Source organism: Vidua macroura, chromosome 1 (assembly GCF_024509145.1).
Source record: "Vidua macroura isolate BioBank_ID:100142 chromosome 1, ASM2450914v1, whole genome shotgun sequence".
Lineage (NCBI taxonomy): Eukaryota > Metazoa > Chordata > Aves > Passeriformes > Viduidae > Vidua > Vidua macroura.
Genome location: NC_071571.1, coordinates 29949147 through 29975108, shown reverse-complemented (window position 1 = coordinate 29975108; position 25962 = coordinate 29949147). Strand labels below are relative to the sequence as shown.

The window sequence follows — 25962 nt, the reverse complement described above, 5'->3', positions numbered from 1 at the left end:
GTGTTTTCACTGTCCATTCTGTGAAGATTTAGGCATCAGCTGATTATTAAAGAGGATGCAGATTTTTTGTATATTGTGAACTACTGAAAAACTTGCTGACACTGATCTCTTTCTCTTGCTTTACTTTCTGTAACTGGATGATACTTTGTCCAGAAAAACAGTAAAGAACAGTAAGCTTTTAGGCTTACTCAAGCTTTGTGAGGGTTTGCGTCACTTTGTATAACAGTTGTTTCCATGGTTATTTTGTGTTCATCCAGTAGCATGCTTCATACGAAATTTGGCTGTGTAGGAGTTCAGATGTACTCTCAGAGACCACTGGGAATTCGTAGTGAAATAGTGGTTGTATCAGAGTGTATTTTGTAACTGGAGAAAACCTGTGGTGCTTGGAGAACTGCATAAAATTTAAACTTTTGAAGAAAATGGTGGAGTAACATCATGATCTCCAAAGGAAGGTGCTAGTATTGTGTCAGTGTTTTTAAGTTTCTTAAAAACTGACTGTATTTGCACCTTGGGATCCTACTTGTTATTTGTGTACTGACAACAAATTCTTTGTGGTGCATACTCTGATCTTTGGAGTTCTATTTTTAATATCCATTTAATTTTCCAGCTTATAAATTATGATGCTGATTAAAAAGCACTATATAGTTTTAAGAACTGTTGTGAAATTATCAGTACATTTTGGACAAGAAATCAGTTACAGTGAAGGGGTGATCATTGCAAGCAGAAGTCCAAACTGAAACTAGTTCATGGTGCTGGCACTGACTGAGGTCTTGGAATTAAAACAACAAAACAAATCTGCCAAAATAGTAAAATCTGTGAATACAGTGTTGGTAGCTGTTTCTTCAGAATCCGGTGTTGAGGCAGTAGATGCCCTTTATTACTTTGGTGGTAAGAGACTAGAGACTACTTGTTTATGTTTGAAGACAAAGGTGAGCGCCAGGGAGAGGAGGAAGGGGGTAATCCTTTAAAAATGGTGTTGCTTCTCAGTCACATAAAAGGAGGTCAGAATGTTAACTGGGAGCACCAACAAGCTTTCTGAATCTATCCTTCTCTTGGTGGCAAGTGTAGCCAGTGTGTGACTTCATAATATGGATGTATTTTATTTTAGCACAAAATCCTTTGTGGTAGAATTGGATGTTGTACACTGTTTTCCAGATGGATTTGTATTGTAACAGGAAGGCCAGAACTGGACACAGGACTCCAAGGATGTCCAAATGGAGAGGAAGGGTCACTTTGCTGTTGGCCACCTTTGCTACAACAGCATGCTGCTGACTCGCATTCACCTTACAGCGCACCTCGGGGTCTCTTTGTGTAGAGCTGTGTCGCAGAGAGTGGGCCCCAGACTGTATTGTGGCCCAGGGTTAGTTCACTCCAGATGCAAACCTGTGCTTGCTGTTGGACTCGATGAGGTTCTTGTCAACCCCTTTCTCCAGCCTGTTGACACACCTCAGATCCCTCCAGTGTAATGAGTGCTCACCCCACTTCAGGATTCTGTGCACCCTTTTACTGAGAGCTCACTGTGTCACATCACCCACATTGCTTAGGCATCATCAGTCCCATATTGATCCGTGAAGGTTCCCACCTAGTCACTGGCTGCACACTGAACTCTGTACCACTGATCATGTGTTTTCATCCGGCATTTTTTCACTTACCTTTTAATCTACTCATCCGGCCTCATCCGGCAATTTAGTGTGGGATATTGTGCTAAAGGCAAAGTGCATGTCATATAAGGCCCCACCCTTGTCCTCAGCATCACTCCCCTCATCACAGAAAGCAATTGCGTTGGTCAGACATGATTTGCACTTGGTAAATCTCTTTTGGTTGCTCACAACCTTCTTAGGGACTGAGGTGATGCTGACTGGCATATATTTTTCCTTCCTCCCTGGCCTGGACCTTCTTTCTTGCTGGTCTTGTGCTGCCAGTACAGTTTGAGAAATCATTTATGGTGGCTTTCTGTTAAGCCTTGTTTTTTGGATTCCATGAAAGCAATTACAGTACTGTCTTCAAGCAAGGTGACATTTTGCATTACAGGTGAGAAACTCAACATGGTTTTCCTTTATAAACACTGCATTATTGCTTAGAGCTTTTCTCCTCCTTTTTAGTAAATTAAAAAAACCAACCAAAAAAAAAAAAAACCCAAACTTTTTTTAGGGATAGTAAAAAGGATAGGAATGTTTTTAACCACATTATTTCATTTGCCAAAATAATTCTACAAGGATAGGTGGTACGATTGACTGTATTTAGAGACAACAGCCTTTATAAAGAGGGACAATGTGGAAATCAATTTTTAGTTTTGTTGAGTATGTCTGTTACTGGAGGACTCCTGGCAATCATGATAGATAATGTGAATTGGCTTCTTCCACTTGTATTCTTTCAGATTTGTAACCTGACCTAATAAGGCAAGTAGAGTCAATCTTTTTATTTAGTACAGTGCTTGAGAAAAAGATTCTAAAGTCACATTTTTAGCTTAGTATTTTTAAAGTAACTTTTTCATCTAGATGAGGAATGTTGTGTATTTGGGATGTATTAGATTGTGGTATGTACTGCCAAAGAATACTGCATCCAAAGTGGTTGCTTCTTAACTTTTGAAGTTGTGAACTACTTCAACACATCCACTAGGAATAATGCTGAAAATTTTGCTGCAAATAGCAACATAATATTACCAGTGGGTTAAAGAACTTAACAGAACTCTTTGATGACTAATTTTATAGCCTGACGAAGCCAGAGTACTAAAAGGTTGATCAGAAAATAATGACTAAATATTTCTGCAGTAACCTTACTGCAGTACTGGATTTCATATGTGTATATATAATATTTGTGCATATGCAAAATATGTATAAATGCATATAAAATGTTTAACTCTCACTAAAAAAAAATCACACATCCTGCAGATATGTATTGAAATGTATGGTTTATCAGGCTGTTTAGAAGAAACTACTGATTTTAAGAAATTTGCTTGAAAATAATTATTTGCTTATTGCTGCTTTCAAGCAAGTCATCAAGTGATAGAAACAAAAATCTTAGTATTTTTGTCAGTATAAAATTTGAAGATGTTGTCTACTGTTTACATGTGATGAGTTGTTTAGGAAAAAGCAAAACAATAAAGATCAATGACTGCTGCTGCAATGTGCAGTTCAAAAATGTTCCAAATTTTATATAATTTGTCTTATTTTATACCTTCATGTCTTTGACACCTCTGTGTTTGCAAAAACTGTGCACTTTTACTTCATTTCACTTTATGTTATAGTGTGGTTGTTGGTTGAAGGTAGCGAGATTTCCAATGTCTTATATTTTCCAGAAACTGTATCATTGTGGAACTCTTTTGTATTTATTTTATATTTAAGCTGATTCTATCAATTTGAGATTGCACAAACTGTTTTGCACACAGCCACTGCTATGAAATTGTGTGGTATCTCTATAGAAAAAGAATGGATTTATTTTAGAAGTAATCATTGTTCATCAGACCTCTTAAAACCCGTCTTTAAAGTAGTGTTTATATAAATAATCTTTATATAATTTTTTTTTTTTAGTAATGATATAAATTGGGCAAGTGTAATGGAGATTTAAGTTCCAGGAGTCGGCAGATGCTTATTGCTTGGTAGAAGGGATGCTGAGTTAAAATTACCACTACAATGGAAAAACAGCTTAGAACTAAAGAAAATTCTTCTCTACCTTTGAAAAGCTTAGCTCTTAAGGTATGAAGAAATCTTTTTAAAAACGTGTCCAATGCAACTTTTTCTGTAGTACCCATCAGTTCTGCCAGCATGTTTTTGTTAGAATCATAAAGAGATGACCACTAGATCTGATTCTTGTGGAGAGAGACTCATTTAATGCATACAGATAAATTTCCATTCAGATAAACATTAGAAGCTGGAGTGGTAGAAATTGTTCTCAAAGCAAAGCTCATGATTCTTAAAGTTCTTTCAGTGGAATCAGGTTTCTTTAGCAGTGAAAAAAAATGGTGAAAAGAACTTCTAGATAACTCCTTGCTGCAGGAAAGAAAAAAGCTTAAGATGCTGCTTGAGCAGTCGTCACAAATGAAATACCCAATAACAGTTTCTTGACTTAGCGCATGTGACCTCATTATTTTGAGCCATATAGGAGAACAGATCTCTTTTTTTTTTCGCCTGCTAAAGATTTTGGAGGCTTCTCCTTCTCTCCCCTTTGCCACTATTTTGCACCAGAAAAACTTGAAATAGATGTAATCTGTTTATCCAGAGGCTGAATGTAGAACAGTGTAGATTATCTCATTGGCTTGCATACAAAATAGAGTTAGAGGGATTACTTTATTCTCTCACTTTAGATCACCTTAGGCAATCCTGTCAAGCCTGACCCTGTTTCAGTCACCTAAGGTGATCCAAAATGCTTTTATCTTTTTGTCTTGCTTTCTGTCCAAATAAATAAATTAGCTTGGATACAAGTCAATATGGATTGTTACAAAAGAAAAGGATCGCTTCCTTGAAATTTGTATTAAAGATGAGTTTGAGTATGTCACTTTTATATTCAAGAAAGTAGCAGAAATTTGGGCTTGCCTCTCTTATTTCCCATTGGTATCCAAGATGCTCAAGTGCTTCTTTTAAATTTGACCAAAATTTCACATCCTTTAACTAGAACATGATTCAGACTGTGTTTTAATGCAGGCCTTATCAGAGAGTGTGTATCTGTGAAGGTAGCCTCTTTATTTTTCACAGCAAGTACTTGGGCCACTCAAGAAAAGGTTGCATGGAATGAAACTTTCTGTCCCTTGCTGATATGTCTGCTATATAATAAAGTAGCTGTTAGCACTGGGAAAAAAGGTTAGTAAAATGAAGGTCAGTTTAACACTGAATATTTTGCTTCCTAATTTCATGTAATGATCAGCAATTGTGTCAAAGCCAGGTGTGAAAGAGAAGAAAATTTGTCACTGAAAATATTTATCATTTCTTATAGAACTGTAAGTGTTAAACAGAAAATTGGTCTTTTTCTTGCAAAAAAACCAGTTGTATCAAAATATGGAACATAATGTTTTTATTTTTAATTATATTACAAGTTGTATAGTAATATTCTGATTATTCCAAACAGTAAAGTTTTAGTAAAAGGGAATTTGTTGTTCTCTAGATAAATAGTAAAATCAAAGTAATGTGCACAATAACTTTTAATCTTTCTAGTTACACACTGTAATATTACATATTTAAAGAGAATGTTAGCATGTATTTTCATTTAAGTGTTTGCACTTCTGAAAATGAGCTTTAGCAATAAAACTGCAAAACTGCAGTGATAGTGAATACAGATGAAAAATTGTCACCTATCCATTAAAGCCTAATCTGTTGGCTGTCTCAAATAGCCATAGGGGAAAGTAGGGGAAAATGATCCCAAAAGCTTTGCTGTTTCATGCAGTGTGAGGAACAGCAGGAAAACCCAAACTCAGAACAGTTAGACTTGATTATGTTTGAATTAATGCAACTGTTAAGTAATTAAGCCATTTGACATACAAAGTGCGCGTTAGCAGAAGAAGAGGAGGTGAGGTAGAGAGGGGACAGATGGACTCTTGCTTGCAACAGAGAGTTTCCAGACTCCGTAACCGTGAGGGACCAGCGGGAATACTACACTTATCTAGAAGAACCTTCATTGGCCAAACTTCTAAACTCTTAACATTAATTAACATTACCTTTTTCATTTAGTTAAAAGATTTTTAGTGTGTATTTATATGCTCTAGTATTTTAAGCTTTCTTTGGGGAAAAAAAAAACCAACAATCTGCAGTAAATTATTGTGTAGATTCACCACAATTATTTTTCCATAGTATGAAGTAGGAGTGGAGTTTAGGGTGTGTTTTTCCTTTGCCTTTTTGGGCTGAGGAAGGAAAAGGGAAAAGGATAAGAAGAAAGAGGTTAAAAAGAGACCTTTAGTGCTGTTAGGAAATCATGATATGCAGAAGTTGAAACCATGTTGACATATATTTCAGATGATTGCTTTAACTTTGGCAGATAGGAGAATGTAACTAGGAAGTTGTTAATGGTTTACTTCAAGATTGTTAAATATTTCTCTGAGTAGTGTAATGTAACAATTTCATTGCACTGAAATTGGCACTCTGGTTGGTACAGCTTTCCAATTTTACTTGTCATGCTAGTGAAAGAGGCAGTAATTTGAAACCTAAAATATTCTTTTTAATCACTTGACAAAAGTGACACACACCTTAATTATAGAAAGGTTTATATGTGAACATGTTCCATTTGCACTCAAAATGGAAGACAAATTAAAAGGCAGATGTGTGGAATTAACAAAATTAAACTTGACATCTACTGTAAATGCAATCCCTGACAATTTTTCTAATGTGAGCCCAGAGAAGGCATTAAAAAAAAAAACCCTAATAATTTAAACTACCCAAATGGCAAAAAATAGTTTATCAGTGTCTGTTAGAAACAGGTCAGCTACTGTAACTTTTAAAATATTAATGGAAAATGTAATTTGATCAACAAAAGTGAAAGAATTGTGAGCAAAGCAACATGTTTTTGTTTTTAAATGTTGCTGTTCTGTCAAAGCTCAGATTATTCTGTTGTGACCATTAAATGTGAAAATAATCACAAATTATAATCTTCCAAGGTAGAATCAGTCTTTTGGATGCTAATGTAAGATCTAAATTGTCTTTTGCTTCAGCTTTAATAAGATTGATAAGCAGATGATTCTAGAGCCCTGCCTTCCCATATGAGTGTTCTTAATTTCCTCTTGAACTGTGTCTCCAAACCTGAAACCGCAATTCTCACCCAATGTGTGTGGGAATTGTGAAGAGAGACAAGTGCCGGGAAGAAGAGCTTCTCATCGGAGTAGGAGGATAGTGGCACCCAGAGCCACATAAGTGGAAATACTCGTCCTCTGTTCAGTGGCAGAGGGGGCTGGGAAGAGCCTGTCATCTGAACTTGTAGAGTAACATTTGTTTTGCCCTAAACCAGACACATGTGTAACCTTACTGCCAGCTGCAAGCTAAAATTGACAGCACTAGTTCAAATTCAAACAACAAACTTATATTACTTTGGTGAATCATTTCTAGAGAAAGATGTGTCAAGACCAAAGATCTTGCTTAAAAATGGGTGTGGGGCAAAGGTCTGAAAGATTGTCAAATGGATTAAGCAAATAAGAAACCTGTTGAAGCTACTTTTTAGTAAGACAAAATTGTGTTTGTTTCTGGAAGAAATAATTTCTAGAAACTTCTGTGTGAATGGTCATGTTAAGTGATGTAATCAGTCTTAGCTCAGTGCTGCTTCCCATAATGGCATGCAGCTTCAACCATCAAAATGTTGCCTTGATTAGGAAGCAGAAACCAAAAAAAGAAGAAGCAAATATGCGTAAAAAAGCAAATTCTTTATGTACTGCTTTTAGTACTTAGCTGCATACTGTGGAAGTACCATTCCATGTGAAAAATGGACAAAACCTAGTAAAAAAAACCAACAAGCAGGGGTCATTGAGGTGACAGTTTTGTTAGCTGTAAAAGCTGAATCAAACACGTATGAATATTCACCTTTTTGTGTCTTCTCACACCTGATGAGCCTCTGCAGTGTACTGTTGGCGCTTACAGACACCCCTGTACTTCAACTGCCTTTTATTTTGTTGAAGCAACTCCAACTGTGGAAAGAAAATTACCATGTGTGACCACAATGTTGCATTAACCCATTATATATATATGACCTCAGTAATATTCTGCAGAAGTCTTTGCAAAATCTTAGACTTGAAAGCTAAGAAGTGATGATTGTGAGGCAAACATAGAGCACCTGTAGTGGTGGTAAGCAAAAGTGGCTAAAACCGGTGAAGTGGAGCAGCTGCTGACATGGAATAAACATCCGTTACCCATGTGTATGCACACAGTATATACCCAACCATGCCTACCACAGCACTAAGACCTGTGCATCTCTTCAGGCTTTAGATAACTGTCCCTAATTCCTTGAATGTCAGTGAATAGCCCTGTGCCAGGTCAGCTTGGAAGTTTGCCCTGCCAATATAGGGCAGGTTAGCTTCTTTTAAAGGGTCTGGATAGCTGTGACTGAAACACCAGCAATTACACCATTTCTTCAGAAGACTGGTTTGTTCTTTGTGTTAAGGGTGATAAGCTTACACCCTGCAACTAACTTTAGCATGACTAATACAGCTTCACTAAATCTGTAAATCTTCTAAAAAATTAACATTATAAATAGAATTTGGAAATAAGCTGTAAGTGAGGTTTGAATTTAAATGCCTGAACTGTTTTCATACTGACCAGCAGTATAGTCATATTTGTTATGTTTGGACATTCTATTCAAAAATAGTGGGTTTTTATGTATAAAGAACTTTAAGTTTTCATTTTTTTTCCTAGGAGTCTTACTGCTGAAGTCCCTTCAAGAAGTGTGGAGTCAGGGAAAGTTTTGTTTACAGTCAGCAGAAAGGGTACCATCCTGATGATTTAATCCCTTTGAATGTCTCAAAATCCGTAAGAATATAAAGCACTCATTAGAATATACAAGAATTGGGCCAATATCAGTTGTGCTTCCTGCAGTGTACCAAGTTCTACGATTTTTAAGAAATCCTATTAAAATACCAAATGAGATTTGAATCTCTGTACCCATATACTAAATTGCAAAACTGGAGCATAGGACAAAAGGTCACTGTTTTATTTATTAGAGTTATAGAGCTTTCTTTGTTAATTATGGATTCATCCAACTCTGACTATACAACCCTCTAGTTTAATTAAGTCATTTAGAGTGCTTATCCCATATTTAGAGCTTAAACTTTTTTGAATGATGTGATTAAGCATAATGGGTTTTTGACATAAAAAGACCATCATTAAATGCTATCTTCTGTGTGCATATCTTCCTTATCATGCTTGTAGTGCTCTGCAGAAGTTTTAAAATTTATTTCTGAGGGTACGAATATGCTGAATCTTCTTTTTGTATTGAAATGTAGATGTGCAATGGGATCTCATGTTTTAGTTAATTCTTGCATTTGCCAGGTTTTCTTTCTTTGTTTCAGCTGGTGTGTCCTAGAATGGTTTGGGTTGGAAGAGACCTTAAAGATCATCTAGTTCCAGCATCCCTGCCATGGGCAGGAGTACTTTCTGCTAGACCAGGTTGCTTAAAGCCCCAATCTGGCCTTGACCACTGCCAGGTTTGGGGCATCTGCAGCTTCTGTGGGCAGCCTGTTCCAGTGCCCACCACCACCTTATATCTAATCTAAACTTAATCTCTGTTTGAAGCCATTCCCCCTTGTTCTGTCACTACATGCCCTTGTGAATAGTTTCTCTCTTGTCTTTCTTGTGGGCTCTCTTCATTTACTGGAAGACCACAATTATCTACTGCATTTCCTTGTTATGAGTCAACAAAACAACAAAATCTTCTGCTCGGTTGTGATTTTAGTAGTGTGGATTTTGTCGTTTATATTATCTATTGAAGCAATTCCTCAGTTTAAAGAGAATTGAATAACTTGCAATGCATTTTTTTTAATTGCTGTGCTTTAATTACACTCATCTACATACTTGTGTGTTTAATTTTTCCCAGCCTCAAACACTGAGAACAAAGCCAGTACAAATTGTATCTCCTGCTAAGAAAGTTCAACTTGGAAGAAAATAGAATTTCATCTCAATGTTACATTAAACTTTTAACTAGAAAGAATTAAATAATTCTGATTATTACAGTTTAGATCTGTGAAAGTCTCTCTTCAGATCTGTGATTTTGCTTTTTGATCTTGCTTTCAAAAAATAATCATAGCTACTTTATTTAGAAGTCTTAATTTATATTCTTTTTCATTCTATATAGGATTTTTAAAACTTTTTTGAAAAAGTTGATTTTTTTAATCCTATGCCTAAAATGAAAAGATGAAATCTAAATAGTTCCTTGAGAGAAATGAGCTGCAGCTCCTTCATATTAAAAGCTAAAAAAGGGCTATCTGCAAATCTGGTGTTCAATCTCTGTTTGTTTTCTAAATGTCAAACTGCAAGACAAGTTTATTTAAATACTTTCTTAGTGTTACTTGTTGCCACAGTTGTCTGAGTTCCCATTGGGTGTCATTTGATCACTGTTAGGAAAGGTGTAAATTAGACAACAGCAGCAACCAAAAAGAAAAATATTGAGAACCTTAGAGCTGGAAAGTTTGGGTGGCCTATAAATACTTGTCATCGTTGTGTTTCACACTCTTGGGACTTGGCTGAAGCGTGTTTTCCATATTGAACTAGAGACTAGATTTAATTAAATTTATATAAGCTTTGTTGATTGCATTGCAGCATTGTGACGGTCCAAAAACTATTGTAGCTCAGATCAGTCAGGTTTTCCCTGCCTTGCTTTTTTAGATTACCATGCATGTATGCACAGGTATGTACAGGCACACATCTATCTATATAGATAGATAGATCAGGTATGTGTGTGTATACATGGGTATATATAAATGCACGTACACTATAACCAGAATCTCGCTGCTTTTTTTGTACTCCTGGTGACTGCCAGTGCAGGAGTTTTGCCTGCTGCATTTATGCCAAACATCAACTCCCAGAATCCCACCAGCCCCACGTGTGCTCTTGTGACTGACTTTAACTTCATCATGAGCTTTTCAAATAACCACTGTGCAAGTATCAGTTGCTGAAGTTTCCCTCCCTTTTATTTATGTGGAAAAGTAGACTTGTGCCAATTATTTGGTGCACCTGTTGACCCGCCTCTGACTTGACTGGAGAAAGGGACACCTTTTTTGTCTTGCACCTCCTTTGATCTAGGGAAGAAACAGTATTGCTTGGTTGTAGAAAATAACATGTTTAGATGTGTAAAACAAGGCTGTATTGTCTATTCCTGTTCTATCACAAACCCTACTTTTTCCTAGGATATGGTGGAGAACTTTTCTCAGGGTGGGGATGGGGGGAAGAGGTGAGGAGGAAGGGATCTCAAGAAACAAAAATGCACAAAGGGAGAATAGAAAAGAAAAAAGTGGTACCTTAAAGGATGACAGATGTATCTGAAGTGGGAGATGAGGAACAGTATTTGAAAGAAAAATGCTGTAATGTTGGCTAAACTGGATTAGTGGCCCACAGTATAATGGGGGGCATAAAAACAAAGGTAATTTTTTATTTCATCAAGCAGAGCTTACATCTGGTTAAAATGTATCAAACATTATAGAAATACAAGTATTGCTCTGGAGACATAAAGTTGTATGAATATAACATTAATTATTCCTTTTCTCTGTGTTCTTGTTTACAGACCAGTCTTTCCATATGGGGATGGGGAAGTCTTGGCCTTGTGCTTTTTCTAGTAACTTTTGGACCCTTCGCTATATTTTACTTTGCATTTTATATCCTCTGCTTTGTGGGTGGGTAAGTATGTTATTAAGTGTTTTGTTGAATTTGCCGTGAAAGTAAAATTTTAATGGGTGTGTTAGCAAAGAGCTTGCTCTGAAAATCTGAAGTGGCTTTATGTAATTTGAGCACGTCTTTATGAGCAAAGTTTTTGCAGTTGAGCTCCCAATATAGCTATTTTTAGTGGACATTAGAGGAAAAATGCTCACATAAAAGCAGTGGTAATTTCAGTTCATACTTTTTATTAGTGTCAGTTCTTTTCTCAGGTACTTCTAAGTACTTACGTTTCCTTTTCTATCAGAATCTCATTTTCCAATCTAAGGCACTTGATTCATGGCAGTGGATGTTGTCCTGTGTATGTGGAAATAATGCTACACTTTGAACAAGTAGATCAGTTCAGCAGCTGTAGACTTTTCATATATTATCTATATAGGCAGGAAGGGAGCAAACGTAAGTTTAGCACCATTGTTACATAGTATATTATGATGTTTGCCTTGTAACCATTAAAATATTTTTAGTGGCAAGTTAGAATGTCTCAGTGGGATATTCTTTTTACCTTCTTACTTGATACCATGCAGAACGTTTGTATATTCCTGTATATCTCATAAAAAATGTAGTAGAGTTTAGTAGCTAGAATTAGAGCTGCTATGCTTGGGTTTCAACTGTATTAGGCTTGGTATTTCATCTCTGAGAAATCAGAATAGTCAGTCTGCTAGAAAAGGGATTTAGTTAAGGTAAAACTAACTTGAAATGAATGCTTTTGTCTTGTTAAGTCTTGATACAGGTGTGGTTGGCATATTTTGCTATCTATTAGTCCAAGACAAAAGTCAGAGTTTATCTGCTTGCTGTTTTGTCTTACCACTTCCTTAGTACTTGCAGTATGGAAAATAACATGGGATATAATGATTTCTTAAGATGTTACCCTTCATTCTTGCACAGTTTCAGTTTGGCTTTTCAAAGCTAACCGTCAAAGCAGGGTCTTGGAGCACATCTGAAATCAGCTACAGTTTGGCACCATTAAACTGCATGTGGTGCCTGAGCTCATTCATTCTCAAGTCAGCTGTCCTATCTCTTTGCTGTGGTTATTGTAGTGCTTTGATTAATTTTTGTAGCTAGTCAGAAAACATTGATCTTGTTAAGGATTCATCTAGTGGTAGTGCATCTGCTGGAGCAGAGTGTTTACTTAAATATATAGATGTGAAGTCTCAGCCCTTGCAGTAGAATGTCATCACTTCATTACTATAACATATACATCTTGGCTATGACTGAGATCTGGCCTTTTTTACACTGTTAATCTTTTGAAGAATGACACACTTACTTTAGCATTCAGCACACAGAACTGTGAGTGATAACTAGGCCAAATAGGTTTATAGCTAAATTATTGTTGCCTGCTTTTTTTTTTTTTTAATTTCCCTGAAGTTTCACAAAATGCTTGGTCATGCTCCTGTTAGAAACAAACAGAAATTGTTATGAAGTAACTTTTGCACTTAGGATTAGCAATTATATGTCATGACATCATATATATAAATTTAGAAAACAAAAATTCAGTTCTGGTTCATGGTTACAGTCGTGTCTGTAATGTTCACTTAACTTCTCTGGAGCAAAATAGCAATTTTGGACATGGATTTTTATGGTTGAATTTTTTGTTGAAACTTGGAGTTCTTACCCAATTTCACACAGTTTTCTAGGTCTTTATATTTCATTCAAAAAAGAAGTGGCCCGTCAAAGGTTTCTGACTTCTAGTAGCCAGAAGTCCAGCTTTTGTCCCACTTTGCAGTTTTAACAAAAGAAAATGCTGAATCACAGCTGGTCACACTCTTAGTATTGACCCTAAGTACTTAAATAATGTATCAGTGGGCTGTGCAGGAAGATAATGGTGATGCCATATCTATGTCAATGTAATCAATCTGTTTATACTGTTTAATTCCTATTATGTGTAATTATTTCTTTTTATATGCACTCAGCTCTGTGATTGCACAAATGACTTGTAGTAAATGTACTATTGTTTTTGGTGTACATGGAAGAATACTGAAACTATTTGTATATATGAGTAAAAGTTCAAAAGCACCATTTCTCTGTATTTAATTTTGTTTTGTTTTAAGACTGATTTATAAAATGTTAGCCTTTTTCCATTCAGTGATCATTCACTTAGGGATCTGAGTTCGAAAGCAGGAGGCTAAAGATAGATACTGTTTACTTAACCTGTGTAGAATATTACAGGGTGGTATTCTTTCTTCCTCTCCAGTTCAAGTACTGGTGTAGACCCCTTTACCTGACTGCTGAGCCTGTCTGTTACCATCTGCCTTTCTCACTAAGAGTGTTTCTTATCTTATTCTCTTTCCTTCCCTCTTTCAGCCCTAAGAAAGTGAAATAAAAATGATGTGAATTGTGGTTTTGCCAAATACAAAAATTGAAATTTCTTGAAATCAATTGCTTTGCCATTTAAAAGCATTTGCTTGGTCATCAAATCCCGTAATTATTGATACTCAATCACATCCATATATATGTGACTGTCTGGCTCCGTTAATGATTGTGACTGCCTACCAAATCAGGGATGGTTCTGTAGCTGCTTTTTGACTTTCACAAAGCATTCAGCTGAGACTGTTACTTTTCAGAATTGAGGGGAAAGTGATAAATCTGTAGTCTTCATTTTTTTATCTTTTACCTTTGTTCTGTTGTTAATTTACCCTGAAAAAGCTGCCCATCCAGTAATCTTTGGAAGAATTTTTTAAAAATGAAGAAAAATACAATCTTTTTCCTTTTTTTCATCTATTCATTTACAGAAGACTAATATGATTTCTTATTCATGTATTGAAAATCCTCTTGATGAATTAAATAAGCATTTACACTAGAAGATTCAGGTTAGCTAACAGATGTCCTGAATGTTCAGACTATGTATCCTTCTCTGATGCTCACATGATTTTACATTAGAGAATAAAATGTGTTAGTTTCTGCCAGAGAAGAAGCAGCTCCTAGCATTTCAAGCATAGAACTGATAATACTTCAAGGCATCTAAGAAGGTTAGCCTTTTTTTTAACCATATTGGTAGTATTAGTATTTTTGAATGAGTCATTAACTTTAAAAGTATCAAAATATTTGAGAGAAAACAGAGATATAATCTATAGGTAGTTATTTCCAAGGCTTCATTCCTTTTGAATAAAAAAAGAGAAGCAACTGTCTGATAGATGTTCAAAGTTAAAGTTGATTTTAGGCCAAACTTGAGTATACTGTTTTCTTTAAAAGACAGCTGAGGTTTCTAATAGCAAAGTCATAGGTAATCAAAAGAAAATCCAAACTTAAATAATTAAAAACAATCCAAAACATTAGTGAAACTAATATTGTGATTTTTCTAAGCAAGTTGTTGTCTGTGAACTCTGATAGGTGTTATGATTTTAAAGTTGCAGGGAGCAGGGGGGCAATTAAACCTGCTTTTATTTCTTGCTGTCATATGGCAGGTAAGAATGGCTGTAATGGAGTTAGAGTATCCAATGAATTCCTCTTACAGATTTTCAAGTTACTGATAATAATTTGAGTAGCTTTTTTTTTTTTCCCTCTTTCATGGAATTAACCTCATAGCTTCTGAATTTCTGGGCCTCTGAGGGGCTTAAAAAGTTGTTTTTTTTTTTTTAATTTTGGGAATTAAAACCTTTAAATGGCATATTTTAGATTGGATAGTATTTTTTTCTGTAATCTTGTAAGTGAAAGTATCATATCAACAGCAATCTGTATTAAAAGAACATATTACTTCAGCACATTTCAAGCCTGGAATAGCTTTGTGAGTTCCTGTGGTTGCAAATGCTAGTCAGCTGGCCTTTAAATGGAATGCTTTGAAATCTGTGTAGAAACTGTTTAGCCATCTCAAGGTTAATCTTATTTTCTTTTTTTCTTTTTCAAAAGCTACATGCTCTGCTTATGCTAGAATTGGGACAGACACTAGGTTTTCTTCTAAGTAAAGCCAGCTTGATGTTCATGTGTTTTTGTGCCCTAGTGTCATAGGCTGTAAATAAATTTTTGCTGTTCTAGCAAGGGTAAGCACAATGTCTAAACATATGCAGCGGTTAGTTATGCTTGCTGCATCACTTTATTCCTGGACTGTGATTTTGTGGCATACACTACAGTGGAGCAGCCTACAGATTTTATTTCTTCATTGTTTTGGAGACTTTTAATATAAATGTAACCAGTGCAACTTCTGTATGTACCCCTCTTCCCAAGTGCTAATATTTGTGAGCACAGGCAGTGTGCCATCACAGCAGGCACACTGTAGCATAGACAATGCTACATAGATTTTCTATGTGGTAAGAATATATCAAGACAGACAATACAAGACTTCATGGGAAACTTCATGCTTAGGGTTGTATCACTTATTTTGAGCAGCATGTTACAATGTGAAAAAGCACAAGAGTAAACAGCGAGGATTATCATGTATTGTCATTTTATAACTAGCTGTTAAATACTTTCTAGAGGTGAGAAAATGTGGCTGTTGTTGTACCTGGTCTTTCTTTTTCCATTTTAGGGGTTTTGTGGTTACTCTTTTATTTGGAAAAAGCAATTCAGAAAAATATCTTGAGCAGTGTGAACATTCATTTCTCCCTTGTACATCAGTTGGGATCCCTAAGGTAAGGAAAGTTTCTGGTCTTAACTTCTAGATCAGATTTTATAACTTGGTTGGAAATAATCAGTTTTAATGTAAGAATTGTGCCCATTTCTCAAGGTAAAAGCGCCTGCTTTTATCTTTTGAGTCAGCTGCAATGTGTAAGTGGAATGCAATGCCATATTTTTCCTTTATGAAATACAATTTTTTTTTCAATAGGTTGTGGAAAGTTTGATTAAAGAATTGTTTCTTCATTGTGAGAAATGAGTATGATATGACTGGCAAATATCATCTGTGAAGAAATTACTAAACCATTCCTTTCCAGACTACTTGTGTTTCTTGGTTTGTTTTGGGGGCTACCTCTTTCTTGCTTTTTTGTGCAAGATTGTCACAACTATTTAGGTGTCTTCCATCACTGGATCTGTAGTCTCTCCACTTTTGATTATGGTCAAAAAGTTGCCTGCCTAACTAAGAAAGTCAAACTGTTACAAAGTCTAGATTTGCAGTACTTCAAGGATGTAGAGGTTATCTTCAGCTCTCTTCAACACCAAGCAAAAATTCTGGAAAGGCATAGATGAATACAGAGCAGCAGTGGAAGCCACTTTTCAGCTCTTTTCTTTTCTGAATACCTAACAGCCACATCATTTTGGTTGATGGACTCAAGTTCAGGGTTCCTAACTTGATAAATCTGCATCTGTTTAGTACAGAAAAAGTTGTTAAAACCCAGGAGGTAGAATTTCTAGGAATCCCTGGTTTATGAACCAATGCATCTTTTTAGGTCATAAATTTAAATATATCTTGGTCTAATCCATTTGCACTCATCAGAATAAACACTTTAACCCAAAGATTGCTAATTATATTACATTTAATCTGACAGCTATTCTGACTGAAGCATCCTATTATTTCTTAGCTGTCACTCACTACATTTCATGTTTATCTAAGGGGGTGAGTAGAAATTTACCTTGTGATTCAGCAGTGTCTTCTAGTCACAGAACTTTTTCTGTGACTGGTTCATTGCTTGTTTGGTAAGTGGCCTTTTCACTTAAGGCTTTGAATATTTTAAGATAAATCTGAAAGTATACCCTAAACTGTAAAGTCAAGTCACTGCTCCAGATGAAAAGTACAAAGGTTAAGGCTGAAAAAGGAAAAGTCAGTAGTCAGCTAATGTTTCTGTTCTGTTAATGAAACCTCATTTTTGATGGCTAAGATTCTTGGTGCCATATAGACTTTAGTGCTTCTGTTATATAGGTTATTACTTAATGTCTTGTGTTTTGCGAGCAAATTTAGAGAAGTTTTTCTGTTTTTTAAATTTCCTCTACATGCTGAAACATTTTTTAATGTTAGTGTTACTTTTTTGGGTTCAGCATGTATGTATGCGCTAGTTGCTTTATAAAAGAATAAAATCTTATGGAGTTTTTTATGTACTCTTTGCAAATCCAGTACTTTGGCATCTGATTTAAGTATGGACAATTGACACAGCACTTCCCTTAATTGACCTGTCTTGACTAATCTCTGGATTCGTTTTGTAATATGAAGGTATTTGTTTTTAGCTGACTTATGAAATGTTATTTGAAGCTGTTCACCAAATAAAATCTTTTTGTCTTCTACAATAGTGTTTTCTCTTTTGCCACTGCATTAAAGTAGCATTAACAAGGGTATGTAAGCTTTTCAGTAGCAGTGCAAGTAGAGGTGAGTCCCATCCAAAACCAAACATGTTGTTTTGTGATTCCTATTGCTATTTCTCTATTAAATTGCTGCTGACTTGTATGGAAAATAATATTTTTAACTTGAATTTTTTTTTCATGTTTAAAGTCATTTTGGACCTAAGTGGTCTTGAACAATTAATATTCTTTCTAGTGGCTGATGTGTAGAGATTATACTTCTTCCATGAACCAAGTACAAGCTGAATTTGCCTGAACATGAAATTATTTTGTGATAGTCTAAGGAGTAACCTGGTGATACTGGTTCTTTATAAGATGCTCTTTTCATCTGAGTTTTATTGATAGTTTTGGGGTATTTTTGGTACTTAGAGATTTTCTTTAGGCTAAGATAAATGTTCAGATGCTTGATTTTACAGAAATCAGTAATAATACAGAGAATCAAAGTTGTGGCTGGATGTAATGTGTAGAATGTACCATACATTACAACACCAGATTTGGTGGTGTTAGGTTTCCTTGATTGCTGCAGATTATACTTACTAGAAAATATATAGTGAATACCTCACATTAAGGAGAATACTTAAGGTACATTTGATGGAAGATTGTATACCTTTCTACAATTTGTTTGTTTGTTTACAAACACACAGGGAGGCTTCAAAATTAGGCTTAGACTTGCTTTTCTTTTTGCAAGTTGTATACAACTTCTATGTCAGGAACCTACAGGATGATGCAGTAATGAACTGGATCTGCAAGATACACAGTTGTCTGCAGGCTTGTATTAAAACAATGTTGAGTGAAGGGTAAGTTTAGAGCCTTCTGAACTGTTAACTTGAATGCCACTTCCTACTGAAATTACAATTTCACTTCAACTTCAACAGAAGTGTGAAATGTTTGGTTATGATAGTTTATGTCTATAAGCTTTACCCAAAAGACAAAGAGTAGGCTTGGTGCAATATTGCCAAAGTACAGTAAGAAAACAGTGATAACAACTTACAGGCAGTAGTTGCATGTTGGATCTCTGAATAGTCTCTCAGTCTCTTTAAGTCAGTTGGTCATATCCTATGTTACAGATTTGAGGCAGATGTGTAAATGCTCTGTCTCTTGTCCACTCATGAAACCCTGTGGCTGCAGTTTCAAAAGAGGACTTCAAAAATACCCATTAATGCAGTGAAACAAAAGTCTTAAATAACTCAGTCAGTGCAGTTAGATGCTTGTGGAGCCTGGTTTTATTTCTGTTGCATCTCACATTGTGGAGTCTGTATCTTGCATTCCTCCTAGGTGCTTCCTCCCTGCTTAAAATGAAGCAAGGAGGTGTCAAATGTAATAAGAAGTGATGTCCATTTTTCCTAACCAATGATTTAATACTGGTAGAGTACATCAGACTAATTGTGAGTGAAGTGACAGTCAAATGGGACAGTTGTCATGTAAGTTGGGTCCTTCCTTTAAGTCTGTTTTCTGTGTCAATATCTGGAAGGCAGAAGTAAAACCAACAATGCTTTCCAAGTGAGACTATAGTCAGCTGTTGTACCTATAATGGAATAAAAGCACATACTCTAAATTTTAGATGTTTTCAGACATACTGAAAGCAAATTTAATTATACTGCAGGCACATAAGGATTTCTCTGGAGATAAAGAATATGAAAGAATGGTCTAACCTTGTAGTTGGCTCTGCTTTGAGCAGAACATTGGACAAGATGAATTCCTGAAATCCAGGTCAAAACCTGGATTCTATGAGCATATGAACATTCCAATTTTTACCAAGTAATCTTGCATATTCTCTGTGCCCCTCTCTTTGTTGTGCCTGCTGCTTTTTTTTTTTTTTTACTGCTGTATTTTCCTCTCTTTTCCAAATGTGGTTTTATGCATGCAGTCCTTCAAAATTATTTTGACTTTTTTTTTCTGGTAATTTATATGATGCTGTGTTTAGTAAAAATGTTTAATTATTCAGGTCCCTATAATTTGGTGGTTTTGACACAATCAACACAAAAATACTTTGCAAATTCATTAGTCAATAGGTGGAATATGCTAATTGTTTGAATGGGACCCAGTCTTAATTGTATTAAAGTGGCATTGAAGGTTCACTTGCCTTGAAAATTAATAAAATATACAAAATTTTGCAACAAAGTATTACTGTGTTGTGATACAGAGTTGCTTAAAGAGAAGAATGTTTGTTTTTTTTTTTTTCTGGCCTCCGATATTTCAGTGCCATTCACTGTTAACTGATTTGAATGAGAGATACTCAAGGCAAGTTTTAATCACATGGAATAAAAAGCTTGGGTGTATGGTTTATAATTCCTTCATTTATGGCATTGGCAGTTCTTTTTTTTTCCAATATAGTCATAACTTTAGATCAAAGAAATTACTGATTTATTTGAACAATAGTAAGTTGTTGGGATGTTATTTCTGTGAAAATAGAGAAGTTTATTGCCAATTTCATAGAAATTTTGTAGAAAGACACTGCATTTAGTCCACTTGAGAGAAGCACTTATAAAGGGAGCTCTTTTTCAGTATGTCACTTGCCAAAGGTCAGCTCTGATGAGGTCATTCTTGGCATTAACTACTTTGAGTTGTAAATCCTTCTATAAAGTAATTTCTTTCCCTCCTCATCAATAACTTTCCAAAGGCTCATCTGTTGAGAAGCAATTGTACAGAAAAGTAGTTTCTCTTCTGGCATATAGAATAAACTGAGGTGGATAAAGAAACCAAAAACCCAACTGAAAATTATCTGCCTGAGATTGCACAGTCAAGTTCACAAGCAAGAGGGGAACTGGAGTCTTGCATAAAAACTACTTTGTGCTGTTGTGTCTCACCCTTCCCTCCTTTTCTAACTATTTGAGTTTTATTTCCTTAGTAATTTAGCAAACACTTGCTTGTTTATATTAAGCAAGAAGTAGGTTTTCATTATGTACTATATAGAAAAAAATACAGAAAATATTGTTGCTCAGAGCAGAGGCGAATGCCTCATCCCTGGAAACATTCCAGGTCAGGTTGAACAGGGCTCTGAACAACTTGATTTAGTTCAAGATGTCCCTGCTCATTGCAGGAGTTTTGAACTAGACCTTCCAACCCAAATAATTCTATGATTCTATGATTATGTTTTCTCCATAAATTATAATAATATAGAAAATATATATAGTCATTACTGGGCATATGCATATATATCGTAAGCAGTAGAGCTGTTTTTTAATTACAGCTAAACCCTGCAAAGTTACGTTTCCCAATCTCTTTCTAGTGCATAGAAGAAATGAAACGTGAAGCCAGACCTATTAAGATTGACAGAAGACTGACAGGTGCAAACATAATTGATGAGCCTTTGCAACAGGTAAGTTCTAACCAGGACTATTTAACCTACTTTTTTTACTTTGCCAATATTGACTATGTAATGCAGAAGTAGCTGAGTGACAAATAGAATTTCAAAATTTTACCATATATGAGAGTGATATATGAAAGAACCATGGGAGATAGGCTGGGATATTGGGCAATATTTGAGTATATTTTTGGTATATTTTATTTTATTTTCTCAGTGTAGTGGTGGTAAAAACAATGTGTGCAAACCAGTCTGAAAAGAAGTTTCAGTGTGTGAATTCTATTGTTTCACTCCCAGTTTCATAATGGCAAAGGAGTGTTGTTCACTCTGGTAACCTTTTAGGATAACTGCTATTGTGTTATCAGGCACAAAAAAATGTTGTATATTTTTTTTGTCCTTTTTCACTTTTTCATTAGTTCTTTTTTTTTTCTTTTTCTTTCCAATTTCAGGTAATCCAGTTTTCCCTGAGAGACTATGTGCAGTATTGGTATTACACACTAAGTGATGATGAATCCTTTCTTCTGGAAATTAGGCAGGCTCTTCAGTACGCACTTGTTCAGTTTTCTGCCAGGTAAGATTTGTTTTTATTTCCATCAATATACTGTGGGTTGTATGGTAGTAGGTACGTGGTTAAGTTTATCTACTAGCCTAGTTGTGAATTTTCAGAAAGAGCATGTAAAAATTTAAGATTATAATATAAGAAATACGATCCTTTGCTGATCCCCTAGGAAATAATGGAGATGGCAGTGTTTGAAATCATAATCTTTTGGAAAATGGCCATTTAAAAATTTAGATTGTCTAAAATCACTGAACTGCTATTTTTTTCCTTTTTTGTGACTTAAGCATTAAGTTTGTGAATCATTATTTCTTTGTATTCTTCATGTAAAGAGTAGGGCCACTCCCGAGGTAAGTCTGAATTCAACATGTGTATCATCTGAGATGATTTTTAGAAGTGGTATGGCTCTTCCATGTGTAAGAACAGTGGGTATTTTAGAAAGAATAATAGTCCAGGAAGTGAAATAGAATGTCACATATGCAAAATTTTTTTTTTTAAACAGGATTGATTGAGGACAAACGGATAGTTTGTTAATTACTCCTTATTTCTGCTGCTGTTCCCTGACTTTTTGCTACTTGATTAGCAACTTGTCTGGGAAATTCACTTCTTTAGTATGGCTGATTTCTCAGCCCAGGCGTGTGTGCATTTATATCCATATACTTGTTTATTAAGTTTTTATTGCAGGTGTTCATCTGACTGTGCTTATTGTTACTTGCTTTCCCTGCAGAAGAGGTTGTGGGTCACCTAAATATAAGTAACTTCTTAGCAATTTTATGGTGTTATCCCCTCCCTCTGTTGACTTGAAAATGTAGGTTATTGTGCTTTTCTGACAGTGAGGGCCAAAGATGGAGAACTGGGTGTAATACTAAGAAAAAATAATTATAATATAATTATGAATATAATAATATATGATGTAATAAAATAATGAAAATTCTAGGAAAAAATATTGAAATGGTGAAAACGATGCTAAATAAACTGTTACAGCAACCAAACTTAGGCATGAAATGGACATGACTACCTAGCTTCAGTGTTTTTGTCTGTTTGGTACCTTCCATTTCATTGGACAGTGTTGAGCGCTGAGTTTGTGTCAAAGTAGGTCAAATTTTGGCAAGTTTATTTTTCTTTTCTGCAGTATGATAGCTCTTCAAAAATAGGCACTTCTCCTGTGCTGTTGTGTTCTGCTGTAGAAAGCAAATCAATTTCACAGGCCTGCAGCAGTTCTTCTTCTGTAGAAAAAATGATGTAGTGTATTTATAATGCCTTTAGTTGGATATAGCTGAAGCAGTTTAGATTAGTACCATCACCTGTACTTTCATACAGCCTGTCAGCTTCTGGGGAGAATGAGTACAGTGGGAATTTAGTATTCCCTGAGAGCTGCAGCTTTGGGAGCCTGGGTTAAGGCTGCCATCCAGAGGTTTTGTGCGGTTCTGTCTTGTGTGGATGGGGATCTGGATTGCTTGATCGATGGCCCTTTGGGACAGCTCTGCTTCTTATTTACACATCTAGATTTTGCAGTAGCCTTCCCTTTCTTCCAGAGTTCCTTAGCTCTTTCTCCTTGAGAAAAGAAAGAGCAGGTAAGGGAACAAAGACAAAAAAAGGAAGTGTTGTAGAAGGGTTAGTGTTATAACACCTTGAGAGAGTTCAGGCAATAAAATACTTAGTGTGGTGTAAAAGCTATTACTGGCATCAAGGTTCATTAAACCCGTAACACACAATCAGATTGTTAGGTTGCCTAGTAAGGCACAGATATCATAAAAATACCTCTATCCTTTTCACACCATTCAGGTACTTTTATGTAAATCTAACAGTGACTATTTTCTGATCTAAACCTATGTTGTTGGAAGAGTATGCTAAGAACCTCATATAATCTGTGGAATCAATTGTTGATAATATTAGATTGTGTTTAGTTTCAAATGAAGTGTGTGTTTTCTCACTGGTGCATATTCTGCAAGTTGAGAAGAAAATTATTTAGATTATATGCCTTCCAAAATAGTAGGAAGTATGGCTGAAAAAGATCTGGAGAGTATTTTAGTTTTACATTGTGAACTGTTTATATCAGGACTTCTTACAGATATTTGACAATGTCACAAATCAGAATGCTATTCTACATGCAAATGTTGACTTTCAACTAAATCAAGCATAAATATTAATGTGGTTCAAGAGTGGTGTTTTACAATATTTGGGTTTTCAGTGGATAGGCAATTAGGAGACTGATTTATTTCTTTGCTTTTCCATGTTTACAATCAGTGTGGTTCTTGACAGGAAGGAAGGAGAGGTAGGAATTTATTATTGTTCTTTGTGTTCACAATAAAATAATTAATTTCCATGGATGTCCTTTACTAATAGGTCAAAGGAGACAGACTGGCAGCCTTATTTCACTACACGACTTGTTGATGACTTTGGCACTCATCTTCGAGTTTTCAGAAAAGCTCAGCAAAGGATAGCAGAGAAAGGCAATCAGATGAAAGGTAATGGGAAGATTTTTTTTATTTGAGTCTGAGTAGGCTGGTATCTTATGTGTGTGAAATATAGTTAGCTTTATTTTATAATTCAAGTTCTCTCTCAAGTCTCTAGTCTTGACAAAAACATGGTTTTTTATTTTCTTTTGCATAGATCAAGCTGAGGAACTTGTAGATACATTCTTTGAGGTTGAAGTTGAAATGGAAAAAGAAGTCTGTCGTGATCTAGTCTGCACTTCTCCCAAAGATGAAGAAGGTCTCTCAATATTATCTTCTAAGTAAATCTTTTAGTATGGGAGACTAAATTAAAATACTAACAATTGTGTTCACAGTATAAAATCTTAGCATATGACTTTCAGTGTGGTTATGTACCATACGTGTATATTTCTTCCGATTTGGACATATTAATGTGATAACTAAAATGAAGCATGTACCTATGTAAGTCTTCCTCCTTTTATTGGAAAAATTCTAAGATAAAAATATTTTTTCCTGGGAGGGAGGGGATGGTTTTGCAGATTCTTACTGCTTTTTGGTAGATGTGCCTTCCTTATCACTATTCTGTAGTCTTGCTGCAAAAAGCACTATATTTTTAGGGAAAGTGTTGAAGGAGGGGAGAAAAACCTGAATATGCTAAGTAAGGAAAATGCATTAGAGTTAGATTGTTGGTTTTTTTTTTAATCTTGCAATTTGGCTTTTGTTGTCTTGGGTTTGAGGTAGATATTTTTCATGAGTGCTGCTTATATTCCATCTGAAAGGTGTTACTGTAATGCTTGGAATAAAAGCATTACAGAGATACATGTATTGTATGTTTGAACTCAGAATTAAGGATTTATCTATGGCATTTGGTGATATCAGGTTAGATGTGAAGTAACATAATGTGAAATTGTGCTGAGGCGTTTTTGTTTTCCTTCTCTAGGATTCCTAAGGGATCTGTGTGAGGTTTTACTGTATATATTGCTACCTCCTGGAGACTTCCAGAACAAGATCATGCGATACTTTGTCAGGGTACGTACAGACTCTAAAAGCCATCCCAATTCTTTGGTTTAATGTCATAAAAATTTTTAAACTGCTGGTCTTATTTTCTAAAATTGATCTATTTTAATATTAGGGTATTTTAAAAGCAGTAGAGTCTTGATAAGTGTTTAATAGCGGGGAACAGTTTGTCTGAAATGTTTTTGAAGGTTCTTTTAGCTCTATCATGACAAAAGCATGAAAAAGTGGATGTTGGTTTTTTGAGATTGTTTTTTCTTGAGGAGGTTTTTCTTGTAATTTCTTGCAATTACAAATTACATTTGTAGTGTTAATTGGAAGAGAATGTGGTAGTGCCTATTAAATGCTCTCTGTAATTACACTTTTGTGTTTTAAGCTCTACACAATAATGTTTAAATTGTTGCAGTTATACTAACTTTATGAATAAGTGTAAAAATGATGATATAAAAATCCTTTGTTTTTTAGGAAATCCTCTCCCGAGGAATTCTTCTTCCATTAATAAACCAGCTCAGTGATCCTGATTATATTAATCAGTATGTCATATGGATGGTAAGATATAAAATGTTTAAAATTGTTTGTATTTCCAGAACGTTTTCATATACAGCTTTACTCATGTTCCCTGTAATCACGATGGATAAGTGTCTGGTATAAACGTTACCATTGGATATGTTGGTAGAGATAGTGAACTTAGGGCTGCTATACTAAATTTTATACACACATAAAAAAAGAGTCTATATATCTGCACTCCTCATTTTGATTGTTCAGCAAAAGTTGCCTGACTGAGGACATGTATCAACAAAATGTAAAATTCAGTCCTCTGACTGTTCTGCTTGGCTCTTTGGGAAGTATGGCAGTACCCGTGGAGGTGTTTTCCCCTGTGTTTACAGTTTGGCCTTTCAAGCTTAAGAGACCTCAAGAATGAAAACTAAGAAATATTTATTTTCTGCGAAGGAATTTCAGGGCAATTATTTTAGGACTGTTTGTGTTAACCCAAATAATTCAATGGAATGGGCAGAAACAATTTTTTTACTTTGATAACTTTCTAATGCACCTGCAAGAAAAGCCACTAAAATTTTAAAGTAGTATTACATAGTAAATATGCTAACATAAATAGAATATTTATGC

The 25962-nt window shown here is 35.3% G+C and overlaps 1 protein-coding gene across 4 annotated transcripts in view; it reads left to right on the top strand.

The window, feature by feature from the left end:
• SNX13 (sorting nexin 13) overlaps positions 1-25962 on the top strand; it is a 64827-nt gene that overhangs the window by 9307 nt on the left and 29558 nt on the right. For 3 of the 4 annotated variants that reach the window (XM_053982365.1, XM_053982350.1, XM_053982343.1), the window contains exons 2-9: positions 11182-11294; positions 15790-15892; positions 20758-20847; positions 21282-21403; positions 23735-23856; positions 24002-24103; positions 24764-24852; positions 25303-25386. In XM_053982365.1, coding sequence (XP_053838340.1) covers positions 11182-11294; positions 15790-15892; positions 20758-20847; positions 21282-21403; positions 23735-23856; positions 24002-24103; positions 24764-24852; positions 25303-25386 — 825 coding nt within the window. The remainder of the gene's footprint in view (positions 1-11181; positions 11295-15789; positions 15893-20757; positions 20848-21281; positions 21404-23734; positions 23857-24001; positions 24104-24763; positions 24853-25302; positions 25387-25962) is intronic. The other variant, XM_053982358.1, reaches the window with a different exon arrangement.